Source organism: Haemaphysalis longicornis, unplaced genomic scaffold (assembly GCF_048455015.1).
Source record: "Haemaphysalis longicornis isolate Haplotype H1 unplaced genomic scaffold, Haemaphysalis longicornis Haplotype H1 scaffold_3, whole genome shotgun sequence".
In the NCBI taxonomy this organism is placed as follows: domain Eukaryota; kingdom Metazoa; phylum Arthropoda; class Arachnida; order Ixodida; family Ixodidae; genus Haemaphysalis; species Haemaphysalis longicornis.
Window position 1 is genome coordinate 67,127,477 of NW_027526335.1, and position 20,939 is coordinate 67,148,415.

A 20,939-nucleotide genomic window follows, 5' to 3' on the forward strand; every position below is an offset into this window, starting at 1 on the left:
GGTTATTTCTTATTATATCTTACGAATATGTGTTGGTTCGGGGTTTTCAGAATGCTCAACAATTTTATCAGCCAGTATTTCAGAGCGCAATAGATTTATCTTAAAACTTTGAACCAACTGGGTCACACGAATGCCAGAATAACGCGCTAGAGCATTCAGCGTATAAGGCAGAATATTTTCAGAACCTATTAAAAAAATAGACGGGAATGCCACTGTAGCCACACCTAACAAAGTCCGTAATACTTTTCTTTATTGCTTTAAACAAAATGACTATCAAGAGTCAGCGAAAGAAAACGAATGAGTGAGTTCATTTATAACTAGGGCAGCTATAGACAGCCAAATACGTCGTTGACCGTTGCGCTGACCTCATCCGGTGTAGGCAGACGTATTTCTAAATAAATTTTGACTTTTAAAGCTGCTTCAAGCGAGAAGTATTCGTAAAAAAAATAATCTTCTCTGTGCGCCATTGTTTAGTATGTTGGAAGAACGCGCTGTCGAAGTGTCATTTACTCTCACAGCTGCTGAACATTATCTAATTGCAGAACAACGTGTCTCTGCGGTCTTCTATATACGACGAAGAAAGCAAAGCCCTGGGCACGTTCAAAAGTGTCTTCGAGCTCAACACCACTGACATCATGGACCTGGGCCGTTACACGTGCTACTACAACGGCACAACTAATCTCACCAATACTGGCAACTCCACTTCAGTCTACGTTTTCGTTAATGGTAATTCAGTCATTCATCCCCTCCTGCATGCACCCGCCGCGGTGGCTCAGTAGCTAAGGCGTTGCGCTGCTGAGCACGAGGTCGCGGGTTCGATTCCCGGCCGCGGCGGCCGCTTTTCTGATGGAGGCGAAAAGCAAAAACGCCCGTGTGTACGAGATTTCGGCGCACGTTAAAGATCCCCAGGTGGTCAAAATTAATCCGGAGCCCTCCACTACGGCGCGCCTCATCGCCTGCTTTGCGTCGGCGCGTTAAACCCTACAATCAATCAATCAATCAATCCTACATGCACGTATTGAGATTTCTGCGTTCGTTGAGGAGGATAAGCATACTTTTTTCGCGTAGTTTCCATCTTAGGGAATGGCAGGGTCACATTCCGGAGGTACCACCATTTCGATAGGTTGAGGGGCATTCAGTGAACGCTATTTTTTAATATTCCATACTATCCCAATAGCCTCATATCTCACAAAGAATTTCACTGATTTACTTGTCGAACGCAAATGAATAAACCATAAAGACAGCTAACAATGTCTGTGCCTAGCGGACTGCGCCGCTGTGCAATGTGACGCTCCTAATAACCTGCTGGGTTTGCGTAAGTGGTCTCTTGAAAAGTAGGAGCAGGGCTTAACAGGCCACCCGCGGCCTAGCCAGAATCAATTTCACTATTTCACGTCTGCTGGGATCTGTAAACTATTTCATTAAGGGCGGAGATGTATATGGTCAAGTGTTATCGTAAACCATTCGTAAACCAATCATGAATTGGCGCGGGGCGTCCCTGCCCAAAATTAGAAGAGCATAAAATAACCCAACTGCATCGAGTTGTGACATACCCCTGGTAGTTTCACAAATGGTACTCTACCACAGCCCCAGAAAAAAAAAGATGTCTGGGCACCTTGTCTCCTCTTGAATCCAAGCAAACAGGTGTCAGAACATAAAGATGTAGGAAATACCCAGAGGAGTACAAACGGGCCACCCAAGCGGAACCACAGAAAGACCCCGTGGGGCCTGGTTTTTGTGGCGTCTTCGTCGGCTGTTTTAGCGGTGTGACAAAATCACCTGCGTTGCACCATAAATGTATACCCTTGGCGGTCACGCCAGGCCTCTAAACAAGGATTAGCTGTTCCGCGAATGCAGTGTCGTATCCTTAAACAAAGTTTTTCACCAGGCTCTAGGAGCATTTGGCAGGTATAATAAAACAATGTCAAACTTTTCTCTTGTGCTTTTCCACTGTTTTGAGGATACCGGAGAGCACCCCTTTGAATTGCTCTCTCTCTCTCTGTTCCTCCCACGCACATCTCCTGTGTGCGGCGCAGACGAGTACAACCTGTTCCAGCCGGATAAGAAGACGGGCCAGTGGCTGGACGTTACGGTGAAGCACGGAGAGCGGTGGTCGGTGGTGCCTTGCCTGCCGACGCACTCACGCGCCCGGGTCCAGCTCTGGAAGGGCCTTGCAGAGTACGACATGAAGCTGGTGGCCCTGGCCCCGCATGACGTCGAATTCGACCCCATGCGCGGCTTCATCATCTACAAACCGCATCGCTACTACTCCGGACGCTTCAGATGCAACGGAACAGTGCCCGGACGCGTCTACAACACCTCCTTCATGGACGTGGAAATGGACTTCCTGTGTGAGTGCACGCTCGTTGTCTTCTGGATGCCCCACTCGCCAGAGTGGTTCGCCTTCTCCTCAAGGAAGCCTGTTATCCCGGATGCCAGCGTTGAGGGCTGTGGCGAGTCACGCACTACAAACGTCCTTGCTGCCCATTTACAGTAAGACTCGCCTTCAAAGCATGTTGTCGGAGTCGGAAATTGCGAGATTGTGTGAACTTCACGCATGGTCGATCACTTTGCACTTGCGAGGGTCAACTTCTCGGCGTTTTATTACAGTTATACTACGGGAGTGTACACTACGGGAGTGCCTTGGTTAGCGGTTTCGCAAACAATCACTTTTGTTGTGTTCGCGAACAACAGGAAATGTTCGCTCTTGTTTTTGGTTTTCTCTTGATCCAAAGATCCGGACGTGGTGCCGAACGTGACGATCGAAATGGAGGAAAGCTTCCACCCAGTGCTGAAGGACACATTCACTCTAAATTGCACCTTCACGGTGCAAAAAGGCCTCAGGTTCAAGGCGTCCTGGGATTACCCCAACAAGAATGTAAGTTGCCTCTTGGTACCCTGTGGGTGCTTCCTACTTGGAGCTCTTGGTGTAGATTTTAAGCTAATTCCCTAGCACATTTTTAGGAGACATGATGTGCGCAATAATGAATGATTAAGAAGGCTCAGCCACGCGCATTTCGGACGGTGAAGAAAGTTGCAGCTCTTGGCTGGCTTAATGCACAGAGCCACACGCAACAGCCAAATTATTATGTGCAGCGTGAATGCAAGGGAATGGGAGAAGGTTTGAGAAAGCTCTTCGTAGCTCTTCAAAGACCTGTTGAATATTTCTCGGCATCGAGAGAGCCCAATCGCACCACGAGTAAGTGACGCCGTATACCAGGTATCGGCGAGTAAGCGACAATTATTTTGGGGCACACAAATTTTTGCCACTGCTTACTCCCTGAAAATTTTAGTCCATGTGTTCTGCAAGGTGCAGCCTTTAAGCGTATTGGAAATGAATTTTAGATAGTTTTCATACTCGCTGTAGCAAGCAGATATAATGGCTTCGTCCGACATCTTACGCTGTGAGCTTATTCAGTTTCAGGCTTATTTACAAACGTTCATTACACTATTTCTTGGAATCGCGAAGCTGAAACCTAAGCGGAGTCTTTATCCCTGCAGCGCAAATGTTTTGAAAGCAATTCATACAATGAAAGCTGAAACAACCAACTGTGGAGGAAAGGCAAGTTGCTTCACCTGCAGAGCGCTTTCCTTCGTCAGCTTGATTAAGACTCTCAGTACTCTGGAGTACCAATTGGTAATTTTTAACAGCAACAGCGGCAACAACAAATCAAACAAACAAACAAACAAACACGCAGAAAAACAACAAATAAACGGGGAAGCAAGTAAAACGAGAAGAAACACTGGACGAAACAACAGACATCGGTCAGGCAGGACAGGGATGAATGGCGACAAAACGAAGCGTCTTCTGTCTTGCCCGTTACTTACGTCTCGTCGGCTCCCTCTACTTTATTTTGTAAGAATGAAAAGTTAATCAAGACCGCCGACTCTCAGCTGAAGTCTGCCAACGCCGGAATATCGACTGAGTAGACCTAGCCGACTGATACTGCTTAATTGTCGTTGCTTTGAGGAGACACTAACTCGAATGAAGTTGATAGCGCTCGATAAAGTATCTTACTGTACTGCCCTCCCCATTCAGAGTTCGCGCATCAAAGAAACGGAGGCCATCCCCCAGGGCAAGTATTTCGTCCAGGGGAACGTCACGCTGGCCGTGTGGACGTCACAGCTGACTGTTAGCGACACGGACAGCAGCGACGAGGGTTGGTACACGTGCTCCTGCAAGGATCACGACAGACAGACGTACAACCACTCCGTCTTCGTCTCCGTCTACGGTAAAAATGCACTGGGAACACCTACCTTCTACCGTTCACGCTGGGTTAGCTAACTAAGAAGAGTATAGAGATGTGGGCTTTGTTTTTGAGCCCGATTTCATTCAAAATATATTTTGCCGATGTTGCGGACCCGGATAATTGTAACATGCTTATTGTTAAGGTAGCATATTAACAAAGTCACGCTTATCTTACGTGCGTGCATAGATCCTCCTCTTCGTCATGATGCCGCGTGCGGGCCGCCCCCGATCCGCCGCCACCGTAATTCAGAGTCTAAAGGACCAACGAGACGGACCATCCAATGATATGGAAGGTCCAACAGTGCATCTGTCGTCTCGGTGGATCTTTCATCTCGTTGGACATTCAGGCTCCATTGGACCTTCCGTCTCGGTGGATCTTTCGTCTCGGAGGTTATTTAGGTCTTATTGGATCTTCCGTCTCGGTGGACCTTTCATCTCGGTGGATATTCAGACTCTTCCGTATTACACGAACGTCGGAAGCACTTTAAAATAACCTTCAGTACCTCATTCAGGAAAATAATTACGAGAACGTCTGCGTTTCAGGGGCGAATATATCACTTTGCCTACATACATGTGCACGATAGTTTAAATTGAAATGTACCCCCGGCATTTGCCTTTCCACGTTGTCAGGAACGTCATGTCTGAACAACAGCTTCACTAAGATAAAATGACTAGGTCACGGGATTTATGCTATCACTGTCGTATCGACTGAAGAACGGCCACAACAAGCATTTTTTGCTCCTTTATGCCTGTCTGTGCCTGTGTGCGGGTTTGCTAGATTTGTTAAACTCCTCTTAGCAGAAACACGCCAACACCCTATCTAAAAATAACATCTTCTCAAGAACAAACTCAAGTTCCTCCTCGCCGCATGGACACGGGCAGCGCTTCGGCTAGCGTAAATGAAAACTGTGAACATTCACTTGCTTAATTGTGCACTTTGCTTTTTTCGTTTATAATTTAGGTGGGTATGGGGAGTGCACGAGTAACCTGTATGCTGTTGAGATAATTTCACACTTTCTGCCAGGGAGCCGAACTATTTATAAATATCCGAAATTGCCCGATTTTTCTGTGCCGCCTTTCGATCCTGCGCAAGACTGCGTGCTATACCGGTCTCACCAGAGTGAATGGATAAAGTCTGGAAGTCTCAGTTTGGTTATTCGGTGATTGTTGAACTGTTTTAAAAAACTTGGTGATTTAAATAAGGGTGGGATAGTGACCCGAAGGGCAACAGAGCGTTGGAATTATGCCATCCTTCTGCAAAAGTGTTGCTCTCCGACCTCGACTTCCTAGTCCCCATCTGTTACGGTGTTCGAACGGCGGCTCGGGGGAAGCCTATCGAGTTCTTTATTGCAGCTACAAGACGAAGCTTCGCGATTCATTTTTGTCCACTTCTTGTAAAAGGCGAAGGCGCATATTTGTGGTAGGGTTGCGGCGGTCTGTGGCACGTCTTCGCACGTATTCGATGGTTTAGCGGGCGGTATGCAATTCCTGTGTGATTTGTGTTCGCCACGGGGTTGTCCGAGGATTGCGAATACCCACCAAATCCTTCAAGCATTCTAATGTGTCAGAAATAAATGTTTTTTTTTTCGAATAGTAGGACATGCAGTCTTAACAGCAGCAATGACCATAAACATATACGGACCATCTGTTATGACGTCGTGCCATACACTTCAACATGTGTAAGGAAGTCCAAATACCTTAAAGGGGCCATGCAGACAAAACAAAGTTTGGTTCGTTCTGAAGATTGCCTCATTACAATCATACTGACCCCACTTTTAACGTAAACGTCGCTCAAATAAGCTACATAATTAGGAAAAAAAGTAGTGCCCATGCGATCCACTAGCTCATTTTTCGCAACAGAACCTATGATCTCATATGTCAAGCTGTGCGATTGGTTGAGACCGGCAAAAGCAAACGCAAATTAGCAGGGCTTATAAGATTGCCGAACTAGCTATTTGCGCTTACATTTTGGGGACATTCTTTTTATATCAGTAAGAATGGTGGGGTAAACAGTGAAAGTTAAAAAAATACACGTAAGCATAGACGTACCGAAGCATGCTGCTGTTGGTACTCCGCGCACTATGCTGTTTTAGCTGTACAGCGCTGCAGCGCTTTAGAGTTGTACACTCATGGACAATTCAAATACGAACCGCGTAGCGCACTGCCGAAGATACCGGTGCCGTCACCTGCCAGTGGCCCTGGAAAACGCGCGGACATGCGCAGTTGAGATGTCGGGAGCGGGGCTCCTTGTCCCACTGCGGTATGCTGCCCTCTGCTCGCTCGCATGCTTGCCTGGCCGTTATACCACAAGAGCGCTGAAAACAATTGTTAGCGATGTGCGGCGAGATAGTATCTGCGGCCACTGTGTGCTCGGCTCAAACGAGCGCCTGCTCCCCGTGTGTGCCGGAGTCACATTGCCGACATAGCTTTGCATATGGGGGGCGATAACTTGAGGATAAAACAATGGACATTTGGGTCACGCCCAAAGCATGCATACTGCTGCCCGCTCCACAGATTTTTACAAGCACTGAGGTGACTGCCAAAAAAAAACAAAAAAAAAACGAAAAAGTCGGGCCGCCGAAATTGTTGTGCAAGGGCAACTGGGCTATACAATGGTTGGACCTGCCTGTCTTCTTAATTTTTGTGAACATTAGAATTCTGCCAGTAATTTTCCCAGCACACACAATGCTTGGAGTAATGTATATCATTGGACACGAATTCTGGTGGTATGTCTATTGTTTGCTACAAGCACCGAACCCGCGGAATGACTCAGCCATGGCTCCGCATTCTTGGCGGCCCGCTCATTGTTCAATTCTCGAGCCTTTGTACAACGAATGCAAAACAATGCAGTGCCATCAAAAGTTAGACGGCATGCCTTTATTTCTGTCTTCATTTCTGTGCGCTGGTTTTCTTCGGGAAAGCATGATTAGCTCAGCAGTATGCTTTACGAAAGCGTGCACGTGCTTCCCGCGCAAGCACTGGCCGCAGCTGCAGGCAATTACGCGCCGCATTGCTCTCAACGCGACCAACACCTTCAGCTGCAGCGGCTGTAGTACTGTCAGTGCTTTCGGAGCTCTTGCGGCATGGCGACAAGGCAAGCATGCGAGCGAGGAGAGGGCGTCATATCGCAGTGGGACACGCACCCTCGTACCCGACAGCTCTACTGCGCATGTCCTTCTGTTTATAACGGCCGCTGCCAGGTGACGGCACCGGTTTCTTCAGCCGTGCGCTTCGCGGTTTGTATTTGAATTGTCCATGACTGTACTTCTCAGAGAGCACTGACCGATTGGCGTAAGCGAAGGTGTCTTACGTGACCGTATTTTTCCAGCAAACACCATGCTTCGCGAAACTATTATTTTCTACCTTAACAAAAACAAGCCAAGGACAAATACGGTCAGAAACATAGGCAGAAAACGGACCAGCGGTATGGTGGTGCCATCTAGATTGACTAACGGTAAGCAACACCAGTACATATGATGCCAATGCAGACGTCACGAAAACACACGATTTGGTGGGAGATTCAAAACCTTAAGTTAAATTTATTAATTTGTCAGTGAATGAAGCTTCGTTTGCTTTCGGACAAGCGCTGCGGGCACTACGAAACACGAAATTTTTCGAATAAAACCAACATGCATTTTGTCTGAAAGATACCTTTAAGGGGACAATGACGTAATTTGTAAACTTGGCGGAATTACTTGCGAAAATTGTAGTTAGGAATCCCTGGGCCAGGTTTCCACCACTCAGGGTGCGTATACGCGACTTTAGGTATTGGAAAAATCAATTTGAAAGTGCTTTCCTAATCTCTGCATTCTCTTTGCCGAATTTATATGGCGTTTCGAATGACGCTTACTCTTGTAGGCTTAGCTTGACTACGCGCCTACTGCGCGGCTCGCCGACCCTCCAACAGTCAGTATAAACCCCGGCAGCCGGCAGGGCCTCGCAATTCATTTGCTCAGGCAAAAGTGGGCCACGACAAGATTTGTAATCAGATGAATGTGGCTTTGTTTTATTAGTTTGTAAAAAGTCCAAGTCTATACTAGCGCACATGCAATACGCATATTGGTTTACGAGGCTTTGCTGAGTTGGCTTCACAGGAGCTGTAAGCTGAATTCTTCCGTGCAAATGGTACGCTAGTAGAAAGCTGAAGCCAATAAAAAGGGGAAGACGATTCAGCGAATTTAATGTAGGGTATAAGCAGAAAAAATCGACAAGTACTTTTTTGTAAAGAGTAAAACAAAGGCGCGGGAAACACTTTTTGCGCAGGAGGAGCTAGCACAGAGGGCAGCAGCACAACCTCACATTTACGATTTTTTTTTCTTGCCTAAAGAGCACAATCACTAGTGATAAGAAGTTTGTGGGTATTTGGGGGACGCAAAAAAGTTTTTCTTTGAGCTGCTTACATAACTTTTAATGAAAACATGCTCGCTAGAAGAAGCAACGTCTATCTGTTGGTCTGACAATTGCCGCTTAATCAACTAGAAACCATTAATCGTTACTTGGTATTGTGGCGGGATGCGGTGTTTTTCTGGGAAGTTTTGCAACGTACTGCTAAAATGCACATGAACATTATCACCTGCACAATGCCGTTCTTGCCTTTTTGAGATACTATAAGAGTACCCTATGATATATTTTCTTGGTGGGACTGTAGAGCTTGCAGAAGTGCAGTATGACAGACTGGCATATTAGGATACGAGAACATGCAACGAAGCTTACAAATAACAAGCAAATATGTCGAGGCCCACCCCCGTCACATCGGACATTGCTGTTTACTTGTTGGATTGCAGTACTTTGAGCTGCTAAGCTGAGCATTGCTTGAATAATGTTTGTGCAGTAGCCTTTCCCCTAGCACCCACAAATATCTGATCAGCAGCTACCACGTTTCTGCGAGGGAACTACGACGAGACAAATACTAGTTGGCTTTCGCGCTTCAGAGAGCGTAAGAGGATTAAAACGCTTGTGCTGCAATCATTCGGCTTACGACACACTTGTACTTCACGATTTAACGAAATTCTTGACTTTCCAAAGTTCCACGCCGAAAATAAAACCAGGTTTCAACCGTATCGTATCCAATGCCACCTTCGCTCTTCCTTTTTTTCTACAGCGGGGATGTCGCCAGCTGCGCTGACCACCCCCCACATCGCCCTGGTCACCGTCGTCTGCGTAATATTCACCTGTCTGCTCGTCGGATCGTTTCTCTACTGGAAGAGATATCACGCGGACATGGTGAGCTCCGGCGCCATTTCACCATGCATTTTCGCAACGACTCACGGGAAGCTGGTTTAATATTCGACGACTTCCTTTTCCCATGGTGCAGAAACGAGATGACATGAAGCTATGGAGCGAGACCCTCTTCGACAAGGGTCAGGCGGAGATGTTCAACCCCGACCTCCCTCTCTGCGAGCAAGTCGAGTTGCTGCCCTACGATAACCGCTGGGAGTTCCCGGAGAACCGTCTCAAGCTTGGTATGACGGGCACAGCGCACACCGCGGAGAGCTTCTTCATTGTGCAAATAGATTGAGCGATTCATTGGTTGCCTAAAATTATTAAAGCAAAGGATTGAGTGTGCTTAGTCCAGGAAACCTTTCCCTGCTGCCGGGATTTACCGCAAGCCTGTACGGAGCGTTTAAATTTGACAGACATGTAGTTGGAGTGGATTCGGACTGGAGTTAAACTGTACTAACTTGTGGTCGGCGTCCTTGTCTTTTTTCATCAGACTGCAGTAGTGTCTGATTTAGTGTGCGTTTATTGTCATTTCCTTGAAATAATAGCCGAAGCGCTTGTTCAAAAATTGCTTACAATTGCTATCCTCCCTAATGCGAAATTTGTGCGCAGCGGGGACTGCACTCTTCTCGGTCACGGCGCATAGCTGCTGAGTCTCAGGAAGTGAACCCACGATGAGCGAACACACGGTAGAGCACTGCACGGCCACGGGCCGGCCAGAAAGCCCGGGCCCGACGCGGACCGGGCCGGGCCGCCCGAAGTCGGTTATCGGCGGGCCCGGGCCGGGCTCGGGCTTGAATTCATAGGCCCGGCCATTAATAGTTCCGGCATGGTGTAGAAAAGAGCATAAAAGTGAATATTCTCAGTTAATTATATTTTTACGCGCTTCAAATATTCTATTTTTACGCGCTTCTTGATATTAGTTGTACGCATTGCTTTAAAAACGCGTTTTGCCATGTCTGATAGTCACTATAGTGTAATTTTAATGACATTTCATGTACTGTATCAAGATTTTATGTTTTGGTGTGTAACATACCAGAGATACCGTTAGAAGGAATGCCCTAGCGGTGAAGGAATTAATTAAGACAACCTGGAGCTGTGCACCTATGGCTATGTAAACGTGTGTTTTAGATGTCGCACCAATTTAAATGCGGGTGTCGTGGCTGGGAGTCAAACTCGCAAGCTAGAAAAACACCACTGCCTAACAACCACTGCAAGTAAAATATTTCAACGCACGCACACACTCGTGGATTCAAATGGGGAGCAAAAAATTCAGCAATACAAACTTGCGGACGAGACAACCACGTGAAGTTCCAAGAGTCTGGTCATTAAAGGTGGTAGTGTGTCTCGTGTAAGGATACGAGCTATTAGCCGATGTGGCGGGAACTGGAGACGGTGTAAGCTACACTACGTGCACTTTTAAAGCCTTACTTTTTGCGTTTCAATTCATGACGCTGCAGTGTGCAGAATAGATTCGGCGTCTGATTGCCTGCTACGAAGACACTGGACCAAATATAACAAACAAATTTTCTTCAGCGTCTAAGGCCGGGCCTGGTCACACGCACGCGGGCCCTTCCTAGGCTCAAACATAAATGACCGGGCCCGGGCCGGGTCTGGGTTTGAGACGACAGGCCCAGGCCGGGCCCGGTTCACTTATGAATGCCCGGGCCTGGGCCGGGCCTGGGCTCGGTGTTACGGGACCGGGTCGGGCTCGGGTTTCACAAAGCGTGCTCGGGTCATGCTCGGGCCTTAAAATCAGGCCTGCGCAGGGTTCTACCACAAGTAGGCGCGGGCTACTCTGCTTCTTTCGCTACTCGCAGCTCGTCGCCGCCGCCAAGCATGTTGTGAATCGTGTTTGAACATCCCCCGCAAATTTCAGAGATGGCAATCCTGTGCCTCGGCGGTGCGAACTGCGTCTCAGAAAGTGATCGCAATCTGCGTCTCGGGAAGGGACCGCGAACTGCGTCTCAGGAACTGAACGCGTCATCGTCGAGCGCACGTCGGCACGCGCTGCTATGGCGTCATCTCGCAGCGCTTCGCCACCGCCCACCATGTCTCACTGCCTCCCCCTGACACTTTCAACATACGTCGCCGCCGAGGAGCATTTCGCGCCTGATCGGGATACAACCCTTCCCCTCACACTTTTTCCATGCGTCGCCGCCGAGGAGCATTTCGCGCCGATTCGGGATACAACCCTCTCCCTCACACTTTCGCCATGCGTCGCTGGCGAAGAGCTTTTCGCGCTGGATCGGCATACAACCCTCCCCCTCACACTTTCACCACACTGTCTTCGGTTCCTCCTTCGTTCGTTAGGTAACGAGGCCAACGGGGCCGTAAAACTGCTGTAACGGGAGCCAAAGGGCTGCGCACTAAAACGTTGCCTTCGCTAGGAAAGCATGCGGCGTTCAATTAAGAGGCTTGATTTTAGAGTACATTCGCGGTAAGCTCTCGAGCACGACGTTATCATTCAAGAAAATGGGAAAGGTAAGAAAGATAATGGTATAATAAATCTTGCGGGTTCACGTGCCCAGCAACAGCGACTGGCCTTAATACCGCGGCATAAATAATAAAATGCAAGCAACAAATTAACGTTAAAAACAGTTTAGCACCGCTGCAGATAGCACGCCACAGACAATTGTAGTGGTGTACACAACTGTAATTTAGCCGTGGGCGTGGCAACGGATCAGAACAAGCAAAAATAGACACCAAGAGAAACCAAACGTGGTCTTCTTGGAAAACCGCAGCGCACTGTCAATTCGCGTCACATCACCGCGGTCGCCAGGCAATTTTTCTTGTTGCGTTTTGCTTCTATCAGAAAAACAAGGCAGATCCTCCTCATAGGTGGCGACGGACGTGAAGCGAAGCTTTAAACGTGTACGTCGATACTAACGTCATCGCCTGGACGTTTTTACAAGAGGTGTAGAGCTCCTCGTCGTCCAAAACGTCGCGCCGAAGGGTCGTACCCATGTGATGCACGACGCTCGTCTAGTTTACATTCGCGGTCTGCAGAGCGAATGCGCTCCCGTGGACCAGCACGCTGTTTAGACGCTACCAGCTCCAAGTCTAGAGAACGTGATACCCGCACGAATCGGGGTTTCCCCGCCGCCAGGCGCCTTCTGGCCCCACGGACGTAATTTCGGAAGGCCAGCGTTATCTGCTGCAACTTTCAGTCGGTTCTCCGACCTCGAGGTGCTGTTCGCGGAGGACATCGTCATCTGGTGTAAGATAAAATCAAGCTGCACACTCTGCCAGAAAGCAGCGGGATCAGGCTTCCGGAAAACCAGAGAGAGAGTCAAATAAAGCTTCGCTCTAATAATACCTTACTTGCATCTACTACGGGGCAGAGCTTCGCTGCGTTACGTGCGGGCGCTCAGTGAAGCACGCTTGCAGTATTCCTTCACGCTTGCGTGCTGCCCGGACAAACACCCTTGTACGGCTTACGCTGCAAAATGCAAATTCATGGCGTACAAATCACCTATCATGCTTTACAATTTTATTTTATTTACTCCCTGTGAAGGAAGGACTTTGGGACAAGGAGCTTTCGGGCGGGTTGTCAAGGCTGAGGCAATCGGCCTCGGGGGTCGCGGACAGTCCCTTACTGTGGCGGTCAAGATGCTTAAAGGTAAACGCCCTAAAACCTGCTTTCATTCTCCATCGCATTTTCGCACGCAGCGCAACTAAGTCGTGATCGTTTTCCTAAATCTGACTAAAACCAAATCGATTTGTGTTCTTAGAGCGATGCGACGTGTCGCAGCGCAAAGCACTGATGGCCGAACTCAAGATACTGATTCATCTGGGCCGGCATCTAAACATCGTGAACATACTCGGCGCTGTAACGAAGGATGTCGCCAAAGGTAAGAATTGCGCAGTTACGTTTTAGTTGTATTTCAACGGGTGGGCGCCCGGGCATTGCCATTCCATAGCAGCGAAGTGTCTTCACTAAATTTAAGAGATCTCGTATTTTTTCTTGTAGCTAGCAGAGCCTTATTACTTGATTAAATATTTATTTAATGCACGCATCTTCTTAACGCGCAGCTTTTTCAAAAGGGATTCTTTTTAAGGAAATAATGCCTACACCTTTGTTAAGGTGTAGGCATCAGCGTACAGCGTAGCTGGGGACGACAATTACAAGTCGCTCTTATTTTGCTCGTTCGGAACTGATGTGGCAGCGCTGAGGCTACTAGAACGGTCCCGATTGAGGCAGCTCAGTTATATCCTTGTTGGTGTTATACATTTTGGTGCACCGGCTCGGGCAAGTAAGGATAAGTTGAGGCTTTTATGTGGGGACGAAAGAGGAAGAAAAAAGGGAAAGAGAAGGAAGGAAGGGAATAAGGGGAGAAAGAAATAAAAAAGGGAGAATGGCCGGGAACACAAGCTTGTTTGTGCGCATAAGTGCCGTGGTGGCGCTTCTTACGCTGTATTGCCTCACCACAGGGAAATTGATGGTGATCGTGGAGTACTGCAAGTTCGGCAACCTCAGGCACTACCTGTTGAGGCACCGCGTGCGCTTCGTCAACCAATTGAACCCTGAGACCGGAAAGGTCGACCCGGATATGTGCTACAGCCCAAAGTCTCCCCTGTCGCCCGGTGGCCGTCCACGGTTCGCTATCTCCAACCTCGTCTACAGGTAAGCGTCTTCACTGGCAACCCGAGCACGTGGGTAACGAAGGTGTGCTTGAACTGTATACAATCGCATATGCATGGCGAAATGGAGACAGCAAGCATTGAGCAAAGGCAGCACCTTGGTACACACAATCAAGCTGCCCAATTGTCCTACCAGGTGGCGAAAAGCCGGGAAATTGGACGTTCAAGGCCACAGAACGGCAATATCAGGAAGACAAATCCTTACGATAACTTTAACGGTACCGTTTGGCTTTATCGAGCTAGAGCAGGAAGTTAAACAAGTAGAGAAGGAACGACTGGATATATTTTATTGGAATGTTACAGTACACATCCACATCTGAGAAACGCCCGCATTCCGAAGCCCTGGGGCTTGAAGCTAATACACCGAACGTAAACTACGAAGTCGTGGTGGTGTTTAAAAGGAGATCGTAATGCTCGGAGAGGAAACGCATTGATGGGAGTATGACGCAGAATGTCTTCCACCTGTGTCAAATTACACTGACTTTTAAGCATCCGTTAACTGCAGCATTAAAATTGGATACGTGGTATTATACAGATGCGTTAGCTCCTATGCTGAGATGATGCATGTCATTATCCCGATGCTACAGCAATGAATGAATGAATGAATGAATGAATGAATGAATGAATGAATGAATGAATGAATGAATGAATGAAAATACGTACCTACACACCTGCCAATGAGCCTTTAATCCCAGACCGAGGAACCCTGAGGAACCATAAGGCCGTATTGTGGTTCTGACATTGCTTCATCTTCCAAATGAAGCTATCCACGCCCGATTGTACCACAGTAAAATGTTTTCAAGTTGCCAAACTGTAAAAGAACATTCATAAAACAACCAACGTTTCAGGCATACGCAAATTCATCAACACATTGCGAAACTGTGATCGGTGTCCCAGAAAGTTGCCCTTGTTTCTTACCCCTTCCATGCATTTGCCGCTATTTGCGGTGACTGTTAAAATGGGAGCTATGGGCTGTAAACTCCAAGGCACTATATTTACTGCCCATTTTTTACAACTGAAAAACGCTCCACCGTTAAAGTGTAGCGCATACGATGTCTGCCTCCACGTTCGCTTCACAGCCAGCAGCGGCAGCAGAGGAGAGCGACGCTGAAGTACGCCGACCTGGCCATGAGCGCGACTCCTTCGTGCCAGGGCAACGAGTTCACCTTTCCCGGCTCAGATACCGGGAGCACCACGGACGGCGGCTTCCCGGAGAGCGGCAACCACGCGGCGCTCATGAGCGGCTCGTCTCTCCGCGACCACGGGGAGTTCCGCGACGAGGCGCTCACCACAAGCGACCTGCTCTGCTTCGCCTTCCAGTGTGCCCGGGGAATGGAGTACCTGGCATCGAGAAAGGTGCGTATCATCGCCATTTCTTGATGCTAAACCTACTCATCAAGACCGGGGTCGTGTCCTGGCTACGGCTGCCGCTTTTCTGATGGTGGCGATAAATGAAAGGGCCTGAGGGTCAAGATTTCAGCGGTCGTTAGAGGGACCATGAAGAAAAAAATCGAACTTTGTTCAGTTTCAAAGAAAAAGCCTTTGGTAAATCACTCAGCTCCATTACTGCCACGAAAGATAATATTTACCAAAAGAATCCAGGAAACTTTCATATTGCGCCGTACAGAGACGCAAAATGGGCAGTAGTGGCTTAATACGGGCAAGCAATTGAAACAAGACTATCAATCTTCTAGCTGCAAGTGAGCATTTAAGCGATGCGATAAAACGAAACTAGAGGCCCAACTACATTGGCAGAGTCACATTTGTTAGCGGGGGCTTTTGTCGGAGCTGCCAATCACACAAGCAAGATTCTGTGACGTCATAAGTAAGCCCGCTCTACATGGTGCGAATTTCGCGTGCAAATTCGCAGCTTCGGCGCCGCTCGTGCAGCAAAACGACGTATTCTCGTTGCTGTAGCAAATTGCCAAATGTTTCAAACAGTAAAACTTCTCCTGTGAACGCTGCTTGGCAGTTGGCAATTTGTCGGAGCAGTGAAAATAGCAAAATAGGTCATTTTTCCGTAACAGCGGCGTTGCAGCTGCGAAATCACACGGGCCGTACGGATGTCGCCGGGAAATAGCTAGGGATCGGCGCCACCGCTTCATCTGGTTTTCTTATTACTGTATTATTTTTTTGAAGTTTCCGATAAAGCAGGTGTCATTGTTATCGTCACACAACATTCTCTTTAGTGAAACAAACTTTTACTTCATATTCATGGCGTCTTTAAATAGCGACAGGTGGTTTTTGATTAATACGTAGCCGTTCACTGTAGCACGCTTTATAGTTAAGCTGCCGCTTCAGCTCAGTAAATGCAAAGCTGAACATTTAACGGGGATTGTCTCGGGGACAAAAATCGGCGATGGACACGGCTGTGTTGTCTATATAAATTTAATCATGCCTGAATGCTGTTGTAAGACTGGACGTTTGTCGGCCGGTGAGGATTGATTCTTCTTGCATAGTAGGCCAGAAGTGATCATAAAACTATTCCTCTGATCTTAACATTTGAGCCTTAACGATCACTCTAAGTAATATTCGCGTCACTACCACTGCATACACCCTGACTGCACGCGGGAAGCTTTTCGCGATACTCTCGTAAACTAACGTTGTGTGAGTTTGCAGTTCCTTAAGCGTATCTTCCAATCCGCTCGTTTTTTCCCGTGAAATTTCAGTTGATACACCGAGATTTGGCTGCAAGAAACGTCCTCCTTAGTGCGGAGAACGTTGTGAAGATCTGTGATTTCGGCCTCGCCAAGGACTGCTACAAGTACTCCAACTACGTCAAGAAGGGAGACGTGAGTTCACCCGATTGCTGGGACTGTGAGTCACTGTTTACTAAAGCCCAATTGATGCTATTCAAGCTTTAAAACAACATTTCAATTAGGTACTTATTTACAGATTTCGCGTCTGTTCACTTCCGACCAGCCCAAATCAGTTGCCTCCTTTTGAGAGGGCAAAATCGGCAAAAAGGGAGGCGATCGAGTTTGTAGTTTTACGTAGAAAAAATGAATATAAACGACCATTTGCGGAAGCCGCTTCTTTTAAAGGGAAGTTGTCTGTGACTTGGTTCTCGAACAAGAATATGTCCGTGGATGTTAACAATATATAGCCGTATATGTATCAAGCTAATTAGCGTAAGTACGCCGAAGAGACAGTATTTTGCGTTTCCTTCTTGAAGAGCTCCTGATGTGACGTTTTGGCCGGTGTTTTTCCGGTGCAGCCTGACGGGCATCCGGAACGACGTTTTGGCCGGTATCTTTCACATCTAAGCGCGCGTACATCACCGGTTGCCCGTTTATGCGTTCACGGAAAACCCCAGGTTTGTCCGGAGCAATAAGTTCTAGTCCTTCCGAGTTTCATTCAGCTAATTAGCTAGGAAGTAGGCTCAATCGCGAATCAGAAACAAGCGTGTTTTGTTTCATGCACTCCTTAGATTGCATTCATGTTGCTGACCATCCTTGTTCACAGAGTAGAGGGCGCTAAATTTTTATTTATTAGGGCCGGGGATTCCTTATTTTTTAATCCTCCGCTCAGAATCCAAGGAAACACAAGCTCTTGTACAGTTTCTATAAGTAAGAACTGCTGCTGCGGTTAGTGTCACTAGACTAATTTGGTGGCCTAATTTACTGGTTAGCATCGTGATAAAAGACGTTTGATCAGCATTGTTTGTATTTTTGTTTCTTTTTTAGTGCCGGGCACACGGTAAGCGTCAGTTAACACCTAAAAAGTTCGCTATATGAGCAAAGTGCCTTAGTGCTAAGTGCCTTAGAAGCGCTGGTCTGATGAACACTAAACCAACACATTCGAAGCCTGCAAGCCGTCAAACATCGCCCATTCATTACTTTGCAGGGCCTCCTGCCTGTGAAATGGACGGCGATTGAGTCGATCATGGACAGAGTCTTCACCACAAAAAGCGACGTGTATGTATTTTAAAACACCCTGACGCTCATGTAGCCCTTCTTTTCTATAGGCGCAGCAAAGGGGACAGTTCTGAAATTATTGCACCATGCACGGTTACTAAACATGCATTGCACGGTGCGAAGACAGGTGCTTTTACGCGTTAACCCATCAAGGGTACAGCGACATGGCCTAGAATGGAGACATGGATCAGAACGCCTACCTCTTACTATTACTACTATAATTGTTACATTTATTTCTTAAATATCTGCCCGCATTTTCTGCCCCGGGTATACAAGCACAGCTAAAAAAGAGTGTACACGAAGATTGGCCGTACTGCAGTTACCTTTCTACGCACGTGCCTAATCTCGGCAAAGGTGATAAGGCGCTCCCGTATCTCCTTGTTCTGCGCTCTTTCTGCAGTGCCGTTCAAAAATGGCAGGGTGTACTGTAGACAATATAGCTTCGCCTCGCAGCGACCCAGGATTTACGTGCCGCCGTCGTTTTCTTCCCAGATGGTCTTACGGAGTTTTGCTGTGGGAGATATTTTCCCTTGGAGGAAACCCTTATCCCGGTGCGGTGATTGACGAGTCATTTTACAAGCGACTCAAGAACGGCTACCGCATGGAAAAGCCGGACTACGCATCCGACGATGTGTATGTACACTGACGACTGATGCGGAAATCTGCTTTTGTATTGCGTTTGCAGTCTTACCACGTGAAGGAACATAACGGGAACTTCTCCCACGCGCGCAGGTACGAGGTCATGCAGAGCTGCTGGCAAGCCGAGCCTAAGGAGAGACCGGACTTCTCAACTCTGGTATGCCGCCTCGGTGACCTTCTGCAGGCCGGAGTAAGAGATGTAAGTTCGCAACGGTTACTGTTCATTGCTGATGCATTTGAGGCGAATCTTTTGCTGCTTTCTGACAATGATGCCTACAAGGCAGGAGGAGATCGAGTTGTTCCAAGGAAGGAAGAACAATCAAAACCCTGTTGGATCTACACTGGCTCAACACACAGTAATATTTATTTCACCATTTAGCAGTTGGCCAAATTTACAGTTCATAAAAATTTAAGATTTCGAATTGTTTTACTTTCAATATTAATTGGTGGTTATCTGAAGCCTTAATCATTAAGATAGATTCTGGGGGCCTGATGACTGGGCCGTTGCTAGCATTTCGTATAGATGAAACAATAGTTACGCTTCTGTACAACCAAAACTCTTGCCTCGCACAAACCCAAGGGAATAGAAAGGTTCTTCCCAAATTAAAACGAACATTGATGGATGTTGCCCAGCCAAACAGCACACCACAATCTGTCAACTTCAACAATGATATGCGTCCCATCCACTGTAGGCGAGAAGTTAAGTCCAGAGGCTTAGCTTATTTTAAAGCAAACAAGCAGAGCCAACATAGAGCGTCCACGTGACCGCCTCGCCTAAGCTACTCTTCAGTATTTATTTTATCAAATCATTTAGGGTATAATACTGATTATTTGTTACAGAGGTACAGCACTTTCTCAAAGGTACAGCGAGTGCTGTGCCTCTGTTTACTCAATATAAACAATGTATGCACATTGTTTATTTGCGGAAACGCGTTTGGGAACTAATAAATTCCATGATCACTGGCTAGTCTCTCGTCATGGTCGCGTGACCCAATATATGCGAAGGCACTTTCAAATGTGCCTATCACGTTAAAAACACGATTTAATTAAAATTAATCAAATGAAAGAACAGACGGATGATGATCATGATGATGGTTGGATGTTAATGGCGCAAGGCGAAAGAACAGACGGGCTACACGCTTTATACATTAAGGTGGTGAAGTAATAATGCGATGTTTATAACTCGTTCGTCTCTTGAAGCGACAGAGCACAGCAGAGCGGGCGTAGGTGCTGTTCGCGTAGCTGGTGCAGCTTCGTTACTCTAAACACCCAAAATTTGAATTTTTCTTCACGTAACTGCTGTAGAGTACTGCTGTATCTAGTATTAAATCAAACGAGAAGACAACTGTTGTGGCTTCCCGCCTTTCCGCTTTGACTGCGATACTTACAAGCTTGGTATGGCTCTTCCTACGCAGTACTACATAACGCTGAACGACCCTTACGTCAACGCGAACATGCTGATGAAGAACACCACCGACTACCTGACCATGGGCGGAAAGCCGGACCCGGACTTCCTCGACATGAAGTCCGACGACGAAAACTACACCAACACGAGCCGAGCAGGTGCTCAGGCAGCGTCCGCTCCGCACTACGCCGAGATGGCGACCGCCCCCGCAGCCTCTGCCGACGGTAGCGCCGCAGTGGATGACTCCAAGGAGATGGTGCACATGATGAAGTGTGGCAACGACGTACAGGCGACGGCCCCAAACTCTGCCACGAGCTATGTGAACGTCGGAGGACCCACGTTGCAGTTGCGCCACCCCCCGGGCAAACGGCGAGACGTCCCTGCACCGCTCTTGCCGCCCCTTGGCAACCCATCCGGGGACGCGAGAGCGTCAGACGACGTCAGTGATGTGTGTGTAACACCGCCCCCCGCGTACAACCTTGTTGTGAGCGTCGACGGTGGCGGTGTCATAGCGGTGTGAAAGATATCGAGGTATGTTATCGCGGTGTGCCCCAGTACATGAACTTCCTGCACAAATTAGAGATGCGGTCAGATGGTCACATTGTAACCGAAACGAGCATGCCGAGAATAAAGGGAAACCATCGAAAATTTTTTTTCAGGTTTTGAATTTCAATTTCAATGTCTGCTGCATTTTCTAACCTGCACTGCAGTTTCCAACAGGCCAAATTGTCTGGGCATTCACAAAAAATTCTGCGGTAATTCAGAGAATTATCTACTAATAAATCGCATTCTTATGCCGCCTATCTTGAGTATGAGTTCTTTCCAACCAAATTTTTGTGTTTTCTAAATCCTGTCCGACCAATTA

The 20,939-nt window shown here is 47.6% G+C and overlaps 1 protein-coding gene across 1 annotated transcript; it reads left to right on the top strand.

Annotated features, from left to right (window-relative positions):
* Positions 1-549: 549 nt before the first annotated feature.
* LOC144174566 (vascular endothelial growth factor receptor 1-like) lies at positions 550-20,727 on the top strand. Its single transcript, XM_077703338.1, has 15 exons — positions 550-726; positions 2,037-2,351; positions 2,736-2,878; positions 4,040-4,232; positions 9,351-9,472; positions 9,564-9,711; positions 12,987-13,091; positions 13,204-13,323; positions 13,904-14,096; positions 15,193-15,469; positions 16,783-16,905; positions 17,960-18,030; positions 18,523-18,663; positions 18,763-18,868; positions 20,085-20,727. Exons 1-15 carry the CDS (start codon positions 636-638, stop codon positions 20,592-20,594), a joined length of 2,658 nt encoding a protein of 885 aa, XP_077559464.1. The 5' UTR covers positions 550-635; the 3' UTR covers positions 20,595-20,727.
* The last annotated feature ends 212 nt before the right edge of the window (positions 20,728-20,939 follow it).